We start from the raw sequence: 18553 nt of genomic DNA, 5'->3' as shown, positions 1-18553 counted from the left end.
TCTTGGCAAGATACTGGTTTAGAGTATGTTATTTCATGAATGACCGAGTTCTAGATTGTTCCACGTTGTCTCATTTTTCTCGTGGCCAGTAGTTGCTAGTATAAGGCAAGCCGCTCTGCCCTCCATAACGCGGGGGCCTCAACTGAAATGGCTGACGGTTGTATTTCCTCCACAGAGCACAGTGAGGGTGCTTAATACTATTCAGTGATCTCGGGATAATCACCAAGAGGGCGATTATCCGGCATCAGGGTAGATCTCACAAAGTCTGACACAGCCTAAGGTGCCAGGTCCCTGGGCCGATTTGGGAAACTCAAGAAAACACAACGGGACCAGGACCACTCGCCTGGGTCGCAAAACTTAAGGAGTTGTCACAAAACTCCATAATCAAAATCAGTGATATTTTATTGAGGTATTTTTTAAAAATTCAAATGGGTTAGCCAATGCCTGCATATCGCCTCCTGTTTTTGTAAAGCCAGATTTATTAATAGTGATTTTCGGAAATTTTTGCAAATCTTCGCACAAGTCACTCAAAAGAAGGACCAGGCTCAGCGCCTGGTCGCGCGACTGACGGGTAAGCCCAACCGTCTGACAGAAAGACGCACGAAGACAGGCGAACTTGCAGCGCCCCTCAGCCGACTTCCACTTCTCCAGCGCTCTTCTCCCCACCCCGTCCACCCGATCGTCTCTGATTGGCTGAGAGGCCGCAAGTGCGCGCTGCCATTGGCCGGAGTCCGTCGGGGGTGGGCTCAGGGAAACTTACCTCAGCGGGCCAGCGCGGGGGCGTTATTGTGCACGGCGGTAGCGGCTCGCAGAGGCTGTGGGGAGAGAAGCGGCGGGCGCGGCGCCGCTCTAGGTACGTTGGGGCCGGGCGAGAGCCCCCCGCGAGCGGCGGTTGGCCGGGACGGCGGTTGCTCGGGCGCCGCGCGCCTCTCTGAGGGCCGGCCCTCGGAAGCCTCGGAGCGCCGCCCCCGCCGGGCAGTTGCGGCAGGGCCGACTGAAAGGTGTCCGCGGAATCGCTGGAGCTCTGATTCGGCTGGGAAGACCGAAGGGCGAAAGGACGCGTCTCCACTCGCTTTCAGAGCGGGTGGCGGGCGAAGCGGGAGTCGTGGGCGGCCCGGCGGTGAGGCGGCGCCGCGGAGGGACGTTGCCTCGGGTTTGTACCGCCGAGTAAGTACGAGCGTTGGGTCCGACCGGACTACTTTTAGAAACTAACGGATAAAATGTAGTCCCCCGCTCTAACTTTGGGATTCCGGGACCAAATTTTCAGGAGTTGTTTTAGTCATAATTTATCTGAAGAAACCAGCTGCCAAACCGTTCACGGGTTTTGGTATACTTGCGGCGGGGAGGCTTTAGTTGCTTGAAAGAAGGCAGTAGAACATCAGCGAAAATGTACAATTCTGAATATTATTCCCAGGTGCCCTTTTTCCATCAAAGAACCTGGAGCACAAACGTGTCAGGTACACCTGTGGAGCTCACCAGGGTAGGGATGCTGTGATTGATGAAATCTGTGTGCGGGCAGAGATGATTCTTTAACACAGTTAATTTTTATTTTAAAAAATTTATATATATATATATGTGTATGTATTATACATATATATGTATGTATCTCCTGCGTATCGCCCCTTCCCCACCTACTTTTCTCCAATTTTGCAAGTTGGAGAATGTGTCCTGTATAGAGTAAGCAGTTACTTTACTTTGTCTAAAACCTTGCTGCGCTTAGAAAACTGACTTCCACCTTTCCGTGTTACTATGTTGAAGATGAAATTTTCAATATAAGCCAGCACGTGTGGCTTCTTCTATGATGAGCTAGCTGGTTTTTACGGCTCTGAAGACTCACAATTGATGAAGGCCTAGAAAAAGATGATCGTACTGAAGCAGCCATTAGAAATAAAACTGTTTTTAATTAGAAGAATTATATGAAATCCGCTTAAACAGACTGTTATTCTAGACTGGGATTTAATACTCTCATTATGATTTTATCATATATTTACTTGTAGCCAGTAAATGACCTGCGACATAACTATTTGCAAAACAAATCGGGAAGAACGTTCAAGATAAAGATAATTTATATCACAGGAAAGCTATTGAAAATAGAAAAATGAAGCGTCTGCCTGAAGGACTAATTACACTGAATTCAGCTCCTGCGAAGTATGTCTACGTAGTTTATCCTTCAGTTCTTTTTTTGGAAATGTTGAGTCTGACCCAAATCAAATTAATCTACTTAACTCTCAGTCTTATCTGCAGATTTGTACAGACCACATCCTAAGATTGATTTCTGCCTCAACAGAAAAGCATGAACAATGTCTTACTGGAAATGATTTGCATCTTTTAAGAACTGATTTATCTAGGTACATCTTGAATTTTCTGCTCTGCTTACCTTATCGACTCTCGTACTTCACCTCAGCCTTCAATTCCGCTGTATTTCCTTGCTACTTAATGTCTTCAATTCTAGTATGAAAATATTGCATGAACCCTGCATCTTTGCCTGTGCATATCATGTAGTTCTCTTATAGTGGGTGTGTACAGATGTATTTCATTTGATGTAATTACATTTTAAATAATATATTGGATAGTTGTTAAAAATAAACTTAATTTTAAATGCACAAGAGTATTTTCATTAAGTTGAGTGAGATTGTATTAAATATAAAATACAAGAAACCATATTCTTAGTATCACTAAAATTCTCTACTCTCTGAGGCTTAATTAAACCTCAACCCCTACCTTTAAAATGCACTACTAGAGGCTCAGGTACTTCGCATTCTTCTCTAGCTTTGCCAGTCCAAGTAGGACAGAAGGATTGTAGTCAGGCAGTATTTAAAGGGAAATAACCATTACTCTTTGGACAGAGGGTATAATTGGATATAATTTGAATTTTTGAACTGATTAAATTTCTAGGGATAATTAGGAACATTTGTATACAGACCTCACTAAATTTAACCGTTAATTATATAGAGGCAGTATGTCTACTAAATGTGGTACTATTAGTATACTTTTGAGGCTCTACTTTGTATAGTGCTGCTGATATGAAATAGCTTATGATAAAGCTATGGCAAAGGTTGCTGAAGCCTGTTCTGGTACTCTTTATTAAGAAAAAAATAACCGTAGGTGTCTTTCCAGAAGTTTGGTTTTGTAAGTTGAGTATTCATTTAAGGAGCGTTTAATAAAGCTTCTATATGAAAGGCATCTCACTGAGGATATAAAAATAAGAGACATCTCTGGCTTCAAAGATCATGACTAAAAATATATATCTGTAATAGGAAATTCAGATAAGAAAGTTATTCTCTTGGGGGAAGGCTTTCTCTAAAGAGATGTTCTTTAAACGTGACCTTGAAGGAGTGGGGCATAAGAGAAAACATTGATATATGATAGTTCTGATGAATTTGGGAAAAAGTGAAGGATAAGCATATAGATATTTGGAGATAAAATTTGATAGCTTCGAGAAAAAGGAAATATAAGAAAGATAATGCAATCATGATTATCTGGTTATACAGGGAACATTTGCCTGTAACAAGTATTGATTTAAATATAAATGTGATGAAAAGGTGTATAGCATCTAGAAAAGTGCTAGATCCTCATCTGTAATTATGGGACCTTGATAGTTAATGGCTAAAGTTTGTAACTCAAGAAATACTACTGTGAACATATCTTACACTGAGATTTAAAAAAAAAAAAGTTAATTAGTTAAAAGTGATTGCAACTAGGCATTGAATGCTAAAAAGCAACTACTTTATTTTGAGCATTTTATACTGCCTCATTTTATGCTGTTGATAAAAAAATTTTTAAGTAGAAACAAAATTCTGCTAGCACTTAGAGGATGCAAATGCTGCTGATCAGTGGACTATACTTAGAGTAATAAGGAGATAAGTAATAAGTTCATGTTCATATGAGATTGTCACTTGGCACAAGTTGGCCATGTCTTGTCATTTTATTGACCACTACATATCCCTTAAGATAATCTTGTCTCTTCATAATACCTTATCTGATTTATACTTGTGATACAAGATTTCTTTGAGTCTTGAGATCCTGGGTTTAAATGCTGGCTCTGAACTGTGTTTCCCTGAACAAGTTATACAACCTAGCTTAAATTCATTTGGGGTTTTTTATTTTTTTAAGGTTTTTACTTTTTAGAAAAAGCAAAGGTAACAAAAGCTTTGGTTCAGTGGATTTTTGAAAAATGTAACAATAATTGCCCTTTATATAGTATTTATAATGTATTAAGGTACTTTCTCAGCAAAAAGCACTACTAGAGATAGAGACATTTTGTAACGAGGAAAATCAATCCACCACCAGAACTAGAGAAACTCAATCAGTATGTATCCAAAGCTTCAAACTATATAAGGAGAAAAGGCAATGATTTAATTAAAAGAAATAGAAAAAATCCGCAATCATAGTGGACCACTCTGAACACATTCCTGTTTTAATACCTGGAAGATTGTGAATAGCATTAACTAAGAAATTTGAACTAGTTGGCATTGACATAGAAAAACACTGCACCCAACAGTGTTAGAATACATGTTCTGCTCAAATACATATGGAGCTTTTGGAAAAATTGGTCATGAAACTAGCCTCAACAAATACTACTGGATTGAAATTATTCAGAGGATATTCTCTGATTACAGTGGAATTAAGCTAGCCTTCAACAACAAAAATGTAACTTGGAAAGCTGCAATTGCCTGGAAATTAATGTATTTCTAAAGAATACACAGGTCACAGAAGGAATTACAAGGGAAATTAGAAAGTATTTTGAACCAAATGATAAGAGAGTTTATCAGGATTTGTGAGACTCAACTTAAGCAGGACTCAGAGGAAAATTTGTGGGCTTTAAATGCAAAAAATGGAGAAGGAGGACTGAAAATTAAAGATCTGAGTTTTCGTCTCAAGCTGGAACAAAAATCAAGCCTGAGGAAAACTGAATCATAAAACTAATAGGAAATGATGAAATGGAACACTACATACAACAGAAAGTCAAAGCCAGAAGTCAGTGCTTTGAAACTATTGATTAAATGGATAAACTTCTGGTAAGAGTGTTAAAAAGAAAAACAAAGCATATCACTAGCATCAAGAGTGAAAAGAGACATCACTACAGATCTCGCACATATTATAAATGTAATTAGAGAATAGTATGAAGAACTTAATAAACTTGAAATTCTGTTGAAAGTTTTGAAATTTTGAGTGGAAAAACAAAATTAAAAGGAAAAGATAGAAAATATGAATGGTCCTGTGTTTATTTTTAGAAATTCAATTACGGTTGAAAACCTTTATCACTAAGTTAACTCCAGGCCCCAATGGCATTATGATGAATTATTTCTAATATTTAAGGAAGGAGTAATACCATTTGCAAACAAACTCTTTAGAGAATAGAAAAAGACTTTGTAGTTTTTATATGAAGCCAGAATAACCTTGATTTCAAAATCTGATAAAGGAAAAATATGACTCATAACATTGATACAAAGACCTAAACAAAATGTTAGCAAAGTGAATACAAGAACATGAAAAAGAAAAAAGGCATATTATGATTGACAGGTTTATTTCACGAATGAGCTATGTTTAATATTTTAAGAGATCAATTAGTATAATATAAATTAATTGAATAAATGAGATATGATTAGGTAGATATGAAAAGGATAAAATTGAAAAGGCATTAATGATAAAATATTAGCCGGGAATAGAAGGGTGTTTCATTAATCCAATACAGAGCATCTATAAAAATTATAGCAAAAGTCATATTCAGTGGTTAGTGACACACTGCACCCTCTCCAGGGTTGGTAATAAGAGAAGGATGCCCACTAATAGCATACCTATTCATAGCATACTGGAGGTTCCAACTAGTGCAATAAGAAAACTAATGAAATAAGGATTAGCAAGAAAATTGACATTACATAGGAAGTTCAAAAGAATTTATTAGATATAATAAGTGAATTCAATGAATTAGTTGGAGATGTGATCAATAAAAAAGCATTGATTATATTTTTATATGATAGCAGGCAGAAAAATGATACTACATACAAAGCATTAAAAAAAATGGATACCTATCGCAGTAAAGGAATAAAGGAATAAAGGAAAAAAGATATGGGGCATACCAAACAGAAGGTAAAATGGCAGACATAAAGGCAGGTACGTCAATGTTAATGTCAAGTGCAAATGGATTAAACAATCATGTGAACAGCAACCATAAGGAAACTAGAGTTGCTATACTAATTTCAGAGAAAATAGACTTTAAAATAAGAAATGTTAGAGGGAAAGGGGGACATTTTATAATACTGTAAAACTTATGTATTGCATTTTATAGTATTTTTGGTGCAGTCCCTCAAGAAGTTATAAGAATTAAAAACACATGTATGTAGTAACAGTACCAAAATATATGAAGCATGACTGGGACATTGTGCTGTACACCAGAAATTGACACATTGTACCTGATGGTACTTCAATAAAAAAAAAATACGTGTGAAGCAAATATTGACAAAAATTGAAGGGAGAAATAGAACATTCAACAATAATGGTTGGAAACTTCAATACAGCACTTCAATAATGGAAAACTAGGTGGAAGATCAATAAGAAAAAACATGAATAATGCTGTGAACAACTAGACCTAAGAAATATCTTTACTCAACCAAACAACAGCAGAATATATCCTTAAATGTACATAGAACATTTTCCAACATGTACATTATGCTAGGCCATAAGACAAAGCTCAACAAATTTAAAAAGACTGAAATCATAACAAAGTACATTCTCTGACCACAGTGGAAATGAAATTAGAATTAATAACAAGAAGTTTGAGAAATTCACAACTGTGTGGAAGTTAAACAACACACTCCTAAATAACCAGTGGGTCAAAGTAGAAATCATGAGGGAAATTAGAAAGTGCTTTGAGATAAATGGAAATGAAGGCATACAAAACATTTTGGGTGTGGTTAAAGCTTTTTATAGAAGGAAATTTGTAGTGATAAATGCCTATATTTAAAAAGAGGATTCCAGAACAAAAAAACCTTTTAACCTTAATACAAAAAGAGGAAAACGTAAGTCAGCAAAATAAAGGAAATGATTGAGAATTTGAGTGAAAATAAATAAAATTGAGAAAAAATAGAAAAAAATTCAAAAGTAGCTTTTTTTTAAATCAATGAAATTGACAAATCTTTACTTAGAATGACTATGAAAAAGAATCAAATTACTGAAATCTGGAATGAAAGGGCGCATTACTACTCATCTTCTGGAAGTTAGAAAGATTGAGACTTTTATAGAACAATTCACTTACATACCAATCAGTTAAATAGATGAAATAGAGAAATTCTTAATGACCCAAATGAACAAAACTGACTCAAGAAGAAATAGAAAATCTGAATAGGCTTATAGCAAGTAAAGAGATTTAATTAGAAAAAAAAAAGAAAGCCCAATATCAAATGGTTTTATTGTTGAATTCTACCAAATTTACGTACGTTTTCTATGTAAACATTTTAAGATACCAATCATATATATATATATCATATATATATATACACCAAAAGCACATGCAACAAATGAAAATAAGACTATCAAAATTTAAAAGTTTCTCAAATTTTCAATAGGCACATGAAAAAATGCTCAATATCACTAATTATCAGAGAAATGCAAATGAAAACTACAATGAGGTATCACCTCACACCAGTCAGAATGGCCATCATTCAAAAATCCACAAATGACAAATGCTGGAGAGGCTGTGGAGAAAAGGGAACCCTCCTTCACTGCTGGTGGGAATGCAGTTTGGTGCAGGCACTGTGGAAAACAGTATGGAGATTCCTCAAAAGACTAGGAATAGACTTATCATATGACCCAAGAATCCTGCTCCTGGGCATATATCCAGAAGGAACCCTACTTCAGGATGACACCTGCATCCCAATGTTCATAGCAGCATTATTTACAATAGCCAAGACATGGAAACAGCCTAAATGTCCATCAACAGATGACTGGATAAAGAAGAAGTGGTATATTTATACAATGGAATACTACTCAGCCATAAAAACCGACAACATAACGCCATTTGCAGCAACATGGATGCTCCTGGAGAATGTCATTCTAAGTGAAGTAAGCCAGAAAGAGAAAGAAAAATACCATATGAGATCGCTCCTATGTGGAATTAAAAAAAAAAAAGAAAGAAAAAAAAAGCATAAATACAAAACAGAAATAGACTCACAGACATAGAATACAAACTTGTGGTTGCCAAGGGGGCAGGGGGTGGAAAGAGATAGAGTGGGATTTCAAAATTGTAGAATAGATAAACAAGATTATACTGTATAGCATAGGGAAATATATACAAGATCTTATGGTAGCTCACAGAAAAAAATGTGACAATGAACACATATGTTCATGTATAACTGAAAAATTGTGCTCTACATTGGAATTTGACACAATATTGTAAAATGATTATAAATCAATAAAAATGTTTAAAAAAAAAGAAAACTTTAGTTTCTCAAGGCATACCATTCAGAAATTGAAAAGACACCCACAAAAATGTGAGAAAAATTGGTAAATCATAGCTGATAGGGACTTAAATCTAGAATATATAAATATCTCTTAAAGGTCAACAATGAAAAGTCAACCCAGTTTTAATGTGGGCAGATGATCTGAATAGATACCTCTCCAAAAAAGTTATGCCAATAAACTCATAAAAGATACTTGTCATCATTAGCCATGAGGACAATGCAAATTAAAGTGAAAATGAGGTCATCACTCACACCAAGATGGCTATACTAAAACAGATAATGAGTGTTGACAGATGAGGTGATGTTAAAATTGGATCTCTCATACATTCCTTGTGTGAATGTAAATTGGTCCAGACCTTTTGGAAAACAGTCTGTTTCTCGAAAGGTTAAATGTAGAGTTACTTACTGTATGACTCAGCAATTCCATCCTTAGGCACATACCCAAGAGAAATGAAAGCCTGTCCACAGAAAACCTTGTACATGAATGTTCATAGCATTATTCATAATACCTAAATTTGTCTCTTTAACAGGATGTAAATATCCAGAGTTATTCTTGAAAGTACAGTTTACCCTTGAACAGCACAAGTTTGAACTATACAGGTTTACTTATGCAGATATTTTTCAATAGTAAATACTGTAGTACTACATGATTGGCATTTGTTGAATCTGCAGATACAAAGGAATTGCAACTGCTTACACAGGGGGCCAACTAAGTTATATGTGGATTTTCAACTGCACGAAGAGTTGGTGCTCCTAACCTCTCTGTTCAGGGATCAACTGTATGTGTGTGTGTGTGTGTGTGTGTGTTGTGTATAAAGTAAAAGGTAAAACCTGGGTTATAAAATTCTAAATTCAATGAAAAGAGATACTAAAAGGGGTAATGAATAAAGTAAGGGAATGTTAACTTTAAAAAGTATACTCAAATTATATTGCTTCACTCTTGACCTCAAAAGTTAATGAAATGTTGGCTGAAGAATGCTTTTAAAGAAATCTTTAAATATACTAAGCTCCATGGAATTGTAAAGCATATGGAGACCTTAAAAAATAGGACATTTTCATATTAAAATGACATGGAGTTTACAAATAACAAGTAAAACATAACAGCAACAGGTTGTAAAAATCAGAGGATTTAAAACCAAATGTAAGTTGAAGCTTTAATATATCATTTATAATAAATATAATTGGATTAAATTCTCCTATTAAAAGATAGATTCATTAGTTTAAAATATTTTCAGTAAGTTCACAAGAGACATCTAAAACAAATTCGTGGGATGGGCAACAATATATTCAGCATGAGTTACTTCATCAGATAAAATAGAATAAAAGGGCCAGATTAGATTAAGGTTTTTAAAGTTTAAAATTAGCACGATGCTGCCAGTTACAGGCATACCTTGTTTTATTGTGCTTTGCAGATACTGTGATTTCACTAATTGAAGGGTTGTGGCAACCTTGTGTTGAGCAAGTCTGTAGGGCAAATTTGCTCACTTTGTCACATTTTGGTAATTCTTAAAATATTTCAAACCTTTTCATTATTATGGTGATCTGTAATCAGTAATCTTTGACATTCCCATTGGAGTTGTTTTGGCATTTTTTAGCAATAAAGTATTTTAGAATTCAGGTATGTACATTGTTCTTAATAGCTTAACGTACTGTTACACACTTAGGAAATTACAGTATAGTGTAAACATCTTTTATATGCACTGGGAAACAAAAAGTTTGTGTGACTTGTTTACTGCAATATTCGTGGTGATGGGGAACCAAACCCGCACTGTCTCCTAGGTGTGCCTGTATGTATCTGAGGGAAAAATGGAATTAGAGCCCTTCCTCCAACTAACAACAATCAGAATACAGATTACCTCAGGACTGGGGAAGAGCTGGGAGTGGCATGGTATGGGGAAACATAGGCAAATGCAAGTAACTCGTAGTATTTGTTTGAATGATGGGTGGTTCAAAGATATTCAGTATTTTCAGTATGTTTTTAGACTTCGTAATTAATGTATATTACATGTCTTTCTTTTTAATCCATCAAGCATAGGGGCATATTTATCTCAAAGTTTTCAGAGCTTTTTCCTACTTTGGGCCTTTTTGAGAGGCCCTGAGAAGGACCATAGCAATGTGTTTACGCGACTGGATATTTTTGTAAGATTTAAAAACAAAAAACAAAAAAAAGTAAGGTATTTTAACTGTAATCATGTAAGACTGCTGTCTCTCTTCATCTTGATTTCTCCTTACCTTTGCATCACCTGGCAGTAAATGACTTCGGGCATTTTGTGATTGGGGATTAAATACTTAGTGTGGGTTTAATAGGATACATTTGTGATTCAGTCACTTTTGAACGTAGGCAGTTATTGACTATCAGTCTGATTGTAATGAGAATGTGTTCTGTGGTACCTGGCACCTGAAATATGTGAGTAGTGAAGAAGTCAAGGGTTGAAATTTATGAAGCCAGAAGATAGGAAACTTTTTTCCAGTTATTTGATTTTTAAAATTGTAAGTAAGGGGTTTAGTTCTCATAGATTTCCAGTCAAAAGAGAACTTTTCCCTTGTTAGAAAGGTACTCCGTAACATAGCATATTCAGTTAGAAATTCACCATACACTGTTCTCCTTTTTGATAGGATTTGTACCTTTGAAATAAAATTAAAATTTTTGTGTTTTTGTTGCCAAAAGATTGGCCCCCCATCCCTGATGATCTAAATTGAAACTCAGAGACAGGGTCTTAGAGCTTAGAAGAAAAGAGGCAGCTTTATTGCTTTGCTGGGCAAAGGGGACTCACAACAGGCTAGTGCCTTCAAAACTGTGAGCCCATCTTGGGGAAGGGGCAGGGTGATTATATAGCCATAGCTTTTAAACAATAAAGCATTGATAACAATCAACAGAATTATTTTCTTCTCGTGAGACTCAGAGTGGCATCATGGTGTCTTCAGGTGACCAGTTCTATAGAGGCTACTGGTTGTCACTCTTTCAATCTCTTTATTTTATTAGTAACCAAGGCTTGGTCTTCTTGGTAATTAAGGCTATTTTGTAAGGTTACAGTCCTGTGACCTTCTCCCTGGAGAACGACTCAGAGACCAAGCATGATTATTACTTTCAATTACTGCAACAAAGTAGAAGAATTAATAGCTTTAGTTTTAACAATGGGCCTGGAGTTGTGAGAAGCAACCAGTCAGTCAGGTTAGTTGACCGTTTTAAGGGCAAGCATAAGAAAAAGCAATCTGTTAGCCTAAGTGCAGCCATTTTATTAATTCTTCATTTTTATAGGACACGAAGCTATAGCAATACCGATAAGAATTTGTGTCTTTAGGTGAAGTTGATTGTTTTGTGCACCCTGATTATCAATTTAAAAATTAATCAACCCAGAGCAGATAGATAAATTATGGCATATTCAAATGATGGAACACTGTACGGCAACAATGCTTTACAGAAAGAATGATCCACAGTCACACACAATGTGCATGAATCTCACAAACATAAGGAAGAGTGAAAGAAGCCAGATATTAAAGTATTTTATAATTTCATTTCTATCAAGTATGAAAAACAGGCTTAACCTCATCTATGCTGTTAGAAGGCAGGAGAGTAATCACCCCTGGGAGAAGGAGAGCCAGAGACTAGAAGGAAGAGTATGAGGGGACTTCTGTGGGAGTGGAACTATTCTCTCTTTCTTTGAAATTTTTTTTGTTTTTATAGGTCTTTTTTCCCCCCAGAATATTTTTTTAGAATAGTTTTAGACTCATAGCAAAATTAAGAGGAAGATACAGAGATTTCCCATATATCCCCTGCTCTGCATGCATTGCCTCTCCCATTATCAACATCCCCCACCAGAGTGGTATATTTGTTATAATTGATGAACCTAAAGATCATTCTCTTGTTGATCTAGAGTCTAGTTAAATAGATGTGTTCAGTTTATGAAAATTCTTTTAACTGAACACATATGACTTGCGTACTTTTCTGTATGTGTATTTTACTTCAAGAAAAAGTTTGAAAAGAAAACCAACAAATAAAAAAAAATTAAATTAAAAATTGATCAACCTTGATAGAAAAAAGACTTTGTCCATTCTCTCTATGGGGAACATTACAAAAATTGTAATCATAAGGCAATCAAATATGTAGTCATATAGGGAAAACATATTTATTGTTTCAGGCCCTTAATTAATGAACGTGTGCAGTTTTTCTGGATTTTCTGATGTTTATACATGACAGGTTTTTCAGTTTGAATTTGTGGGGGATTTTTTGTCATTCTAAGTAAATAGTCACCTCAACCTTCAGGTCTCACAAATCCTGGAACTGTTCCTCATAAAATGATATATTGAATAAAAAGAATATAGTAAATGAAAGTTTCAAGGAAGAAAATAGGTAATGATAAATCAAAAGATTATTCAGATAGCTTTGATGGGGTTATTTGTGCCTTAAAAGGGCTTAGATCAGTCTTTGAGTTTAAAAAGTACTCTATATTTTGTTAGGTAAGTGGTCTATCATGTATTGATGTAATTTTTTTTTGCTTATATTATGCCTTTGATTGTCTTGTAATTTGGCAGTGTTCCTTTTTTTTTTTAAACCATTTACCTACCTGTAGTTCAGAAAACTTGATGTGGATACTGAGAGATAAATACTAAAATATTTTTCTTTGTTATGTAGTAGATTTTTCTTATGTTATCAGAAATAATTAAGAATGTATTAAAACCTAATTTGGCTTTCTTATTTGAACTGGCATCATGTGGTGTATCTTAGTGCTCATTTTCTACTGTGACTGCTGGGAATTACTCCTGTAGTACCATTAATTTTGGAAATTTGAAGATTAGGAAAGCTCTAAAAAGGTGCCACTGTATGTAGAAATTGGAATGTTCCATACAAAACATTGTTTTTTGTGGTTTTCTTTTTTTGAAGAAATACAACTTAATCTTTAGATTGTCTAAAGTTTGGCCTGCTTGGATTATTTAAGTGAGAACCTAATGGTTATAGCAGTGAGGTTATATAACAAAAAGTGGCCAGGATAAATTATCAGACTTAGTTTCAGGTAGAGGCTTACTAGCAGTACAAATTTTGAATCTGTATAACTAGAGTTGTAGAACAGAATTAAAATTATCAGTGACAGATGAAAATGAATGTAATTTTTAATTGAAATAATTATCTAAATCTGGAAAGATAGTTTCAACATTTTAATATTGTAAATAAATAAGTTAGACTTTGTCTGCTAGAGAAATGCATTTAAATGTAGTATCTTAAATTCTAGGGTGTGAAAGATGGCAAGCCCAGATAGAAGTAAACGGAAGATATTAAAAGCCAAAAAAACAATGCCTGCAAGTTGCCGGAAGCAAATGGAGCTCCTGAATAAATCAAAGAATGTTGAAGCACTGAAAACAGCAGTAACTGGGAATAACGTGTCAAGTGGTAATCAGAATTCAAGTACTGGTGCCATAAGTAGCAAATGTAGGCATTCTGAAAATGATGCTTCCTCATTGGACTCTATGAAAAATTCAGTATGTGCACCAAAAAGTAAAGTATTTTCTCAGAATTTAATAAAACCACTAGAAATTGTTGATTCAGAAACAAGATTGGAACATACTGAAGAACAAATTGTGCACCCCTATGAAAAGCCAAGTAAAGCAACAGAATCTCCCAGGAAACTCTTAAAACAAGAGGCAAAAAAGTCACAAAATACTTCTGAAAACCATTTTGACTGTCAGGCAAATGTAACAAGATCTTCTTTTGAACATGAAGAGAATTGTAATCTGAAATCTATTTTCCGTCCATCCAGTGTGTTGAGTGATGTAGTTCAAATGCCACAGCGTACAATAACCAATGCCTTGGATGGTAAGAGAATGGACAAGATAGTTTCTCATTTAGAAACAAACTCCAATTCTCAGTCACATGATAAAAGGCAGAATGACATTTTAATTTTAAGTTCAGATACCCCTTTAGTGCCTGTTGATAAAATACCTCAGTTGGTGAATTCAGTCATTTCCAGTAACTGTGCTGCTGACATTTTGAAAAGTGAAGAATCCTGTAGAACCTGTCATTCCAGCATTTTAAATTGTGAAAATACAGATGCAACATGGCTGTCCTCACTTGACACTGATGGTAATAACAGTAAGTGTATACTTATGCAACTCTTTGAGAAATTAAAATAGTTATTTTCTTTTGGGGGAGTTTATAATCTCAGATATAGAAACAGTACATATTGACAGGAAAAAAGTAAATGATAATTATTTCAGAGCATCTTGTTTCTGAACCATTCTTGGCAGAGAAGGGGAATGGTATCCTCCATGTCCAAAGGGAAGTAAATTCTGGCAAAGAAGGAATCAATTACTTTCCTTTGAAAGTACAGCAGAATCCAAGTGTGGTTTATGGCAATTGTTTGGTTTATTTCATTTATATCTTTTCTCTCTCTTTTTTTGAAGTTTTATTTATTAGATTAATAAGGAGCCTAGTTGAGAAAGTGGGTTTTTTTAATTGTTAGTGAATCCATTTCTTTCCATAGAATTGACCTGTATATCACATGCCGAGTATTAGCTGATAGATAGTAAGAATATATACACGTGTACATACATATAGGTATGTGTGTAGAATGAGAGAAACACATCAAATAACTGTTAATAATTAAATAATAAATAAATAACCAATGAAGTTCTAGGGTTATAAAAATAATTAAAATAGCAAAAGTAAATTTCATTAAAACAGGATGTTTTTGTAGGTTAATGAAATATAGGAAAAAATTGATTTCATAGGATAAGTTGTATTTGTTTTCTTGCGTAGGCTACAGAGTGGTCATTTAACAAGATGAATTTTAAATTGCTTAAAAATAATTTAGGGTCACCTGTCAAAAACACATAGGACTGCCTAAGTAACTTTATAAAAATAATGTAATACCATTTAAGTAATTGTAAAAAGAAGATCAAATGCTATTAATTTATTCAGTTTTTGTTGGTACTGAATAAATAGTAAATGTGTATTAAATAAGGTTGAAGGGAAAATGTATCTGAGACCAGGACCCTATCTAAGAGACTCTTTTTTTTAAGGATTGGTTTGTCAGAATTTTTTGTATAATTACATTTTCTAAAAAATGCTTGCCATGGTCACATTTTAGTTTTTTTTATTTGCTTAGGGGTCCCTAAAATAGAGAATTCCCCTGTTTCCTTCATTAGAAGGAATATTTTTATCTCTGATCTTTCCATCTCCCCAAGGCCATAATCAAAAGAAGAGGATGTTTTCAGAAAACAAAGAAAATGTTAAGCGGGTGAAAACTTCAGAGCAAATTAATGAAAATATTTGTGTAGTTCTGGAAAGGCAAACAGCATTGCTGGAACAGGTAAAATATTGGAGCCTAAATATTTGCTTCAGAAAATTTTACTTTTGATTAGTAAAAAATGATAAAAGTTAATTGATCTACACAATGAGTACAGACGACTTTCACTTGATGCAGAGCTGGTATATGAAAACTGAATTAGCAGATGGAGGTTTTAGAGAAAGATAGTTGTTTTCATTACCAAAACATCTCTAGATTCTTGAAAATGAGCCAATGCAGGATAACCCACGGAATCATGTGTGGGATAGAGTGCTATGGTAGAAAGAGAATGGGCTTTTCAGTCAGTATTATGTTCTAATCTCTTCCAGTCGGACAAGCATGATCTTGAGCTTTGAAAACAGTCCATTCTCTTTTGTACTGGTCACTGGGTTCTTTGATCTGCAGCTATAGCTGTTTGTAGACCTTATCAAACTGACCACTACTTTGCAGATGAGGCAACCCTGAAGTCCGTTGCAAAGTCCTGCTGTGTTCAGGCCTAATTGCCCTCATTTCCAAGTTTACACAGATACATTGCATTATCCAATGTTTTGCTTTATATCATTAAATGCACGTTTTCTTTTTTTTTCCCCGTTTCATCTCTTTAGACTACAGTTTTCCATACATGTCTGATCAACTCTGAGTTTAAGTGTAACGAGCTTCAATTTTAGTAGGTCCTATAATCAGGACTTGTTTTGATCATCTTGTTTTGCTATTTTATTAACCATTGAAATGCCATAAGTAGAAGTCACTATGTGGTAGATTGTCTGTCATCAGCTGTAATGGACCAAAATGGCGCAAACCAAACTATTCTGCTATTTCAGGAACCAAACCACGACTGTTTCTAAAACAGGCCGTTACAGTTATATTGTTACATATTATATGAACGTATATTCGCATAATAAAGGGAAACCTTATGAAAGACTCATGCAGAATCAGCTTAAAAGATGAGTCAACAATTTTCCCTTTCACCTTCTTAATTTCTTCTATAAAGACCAAAGGAGACACTAATAAAAAATATGTAAATATTATATTGTTTGCAGCGAAGCGGTTGCAGGTTTATGTTAAACATGGATATAACTTAAGAGGTTGAGGATTCCAGCTGTGTCTTTTTCTCAGTGATTAGTAGCTGAATTCAGAAATAAGTTCTAATATGGATAAAATTTAATTTATGAACATTTTAATTTCACTGGCATAGAAAAATCGGGATTTTCATTTACTGCTATTATCTACCTCACAGAATACTTGGTCCAAGTTGACACAGAGTGATCCTCCCTGGTGAGGTTTAGACAATGCAGTTTGTTATCCTCCCTCTTCACTACCACTGGAGGTTTCTTGCACATTGTTCAGAGACAAGATTAGGTTTAGCTAATTCCTGTCATTTATCTCTCTCAGTAATTAGCTTTCCCTCACTTGATGTTTTAATTCCTGTCCAAACAGTTAACTCTCTAAACCACATCTGTTTTTCTTATTTGAAGCCCAGTGAAATAGGGCCTCCCATTCTGACATTATTCTTCCCTATAGAGAGAGTCGCAGAGCTGTTGACTCTTACCTTTGAGGTTTCATAAGCATCTTGGCCTAGTTGATTCCAATTAAATTACTGAAGTGGAGGAGTTCTTCTTGTAAAGTCCAAGTTATTCAGGCTACCCATCATCTTAGGTAGTTGGGTATATGTATGTATTGTATATGTATAATTGCCAGTCTTTCTCCAATCTTTAGGCCACTTTGGTTGCCATCTGCAAGTTGTAGCTAGGACTTCATCTGATTCTATAATTTTAGACACATTACCATCAGCAGAAGATATGTATGAGGTATTTGGTGGAGATTATTGTGTCTTCCTTCTGTATAAAGAACATCAGCACTAAATGAGAACAAATGTCTACTCTACACTAGAGGAATCACCCCTTGATGGGCAGTTAATCCAAAATAAGTTTTGAGAGCCTGCCTCCATCTGAATCACCAGGCGTACTTGTTTAAATTGTAGTTTCTTGAGCTCAGTAGCAGTTGAAGACTGTTGTTTTAGACTTCTTTTTTTCTCAGACTTACCTGATAAGAATCCTTAGTGGTGCCTGTTAAATACGCCACTTTCCAGGTCCCCTTCCAGGAAATTGTTTGGCAAATCCAGGGTAGGGCCTAGGAATTCGTGATTTTAACAAGTATCCCATGTGATTCTTCCTCACCAGAGAAGTTTGATGAACACTGTGTGGCTTTTTCTTGTTAGCAAAACTATTTCCATTCAAAACAGTTAGATTTGTTTTTCCAAGGTTCATCTGGGTATGAGCTTCACATATTGACCCCAGGCAGTGGACCGGCAAACATGCAGTGATCCATAAAAACCACACATGGGTGACAGGTAATAGCTGTCAGTAAAAATAGTATGAGTGTCTGAGCATTTATTTACATAATACATATATGTTGAGCAGTTATTGACTTAATCAATTGCTTGAAAATTATGAGAGTAAAAATGACAACCATAATCTAATAATGTTGAGAAACCAGTGAAGAAATACTGAAGCATTGCAGAAAGAATAAGTAGATGATAATGTTGAAGAGCACGATCAATTGGGAATGAAAAGGAAAAACCTTGGGGATTATCAAATTACTGAATAGGACTAATCATCCAGATGATATCAGTATAAAAAGAGTTTATCATAGAATCTGTGTGTTCCAATTTTGAGCACCAAGAAGGAAGATATTAGGGGAAAGATGTAAATATTAATAAATAAATATATCATGACAGGTTTTATTATTAAGAGAGACTGTCTAGTCTGTTATGAAAGTTGCTTAAAGGAGGATACACATTGAGCAAAAAACTAC

At 35.1% G+C, this 18553-nt stretch overlaps 1 protein-coding gene across 11 annotated transcripts in view; it reads left to right on the top strand.

Annotated features, from left to right (window-relative positions):
- The first annotated feature begins 794 nt into the window (after positions 1 to 794).
- Positions 795 to 18553, top strand: part of ATF7IP2 (activating transcription factor 7 interacting protein 2) — a 46664-nt gene continuing 28905 nt past the window's right edge. For 2 of the 11 annotated variants that reach the window (XM_032460821.1, XM_032460816.1), the window contains exons 1-5: positions 1034 to 1167; positions 1998 to 2148; positions 2233 to 2348; positions 13688 to 14544; positions 15639 to 15763. In XM_032460821.1, coding sequence (XP_032316712.1) covers positions 13698 to 14544; positions 15639 to 15763 — 972 coding nt within the window. In that variant the 5' untranslated portion in view covers positions 1034 to 1167; positions 1998 to 2148; positions 2233 to 2348; positions 13688 to 13697. Of the gene's footprint in view, positions 854 to 1030; positions 1168 to 1997; positions 2149 to 2232; positions 2349 to 13687; positions 14545 to 15638; positions 15764 to 18553 lie in introns of those variants that run through there. The other 9 variants (XM_032460826.1, XM_032460825.1, XM_032460820.1 and 6 more) reach the window with 8 other exon arrangements.

Source organism: Camelus ferus, chromosome 18, assembly GCF_009834535.1.
Source record: "Camelus ferus isolate YT-003-E chromosome 18, BCGSAC_Cfer_1.0, whole genome shotgun sequence".
Taxonomy (NCBI): Eukaryota; Metazoa; Chordata; class Mammalia; order Artiodactyla; family Camelidae; genus Camelus; species Camelus ferus.
The sequence above is the reverse complement of the archived record's forward strand: the minus strand, read 5'-3'. Positions and strand labels throughout refer to the sequence as shown.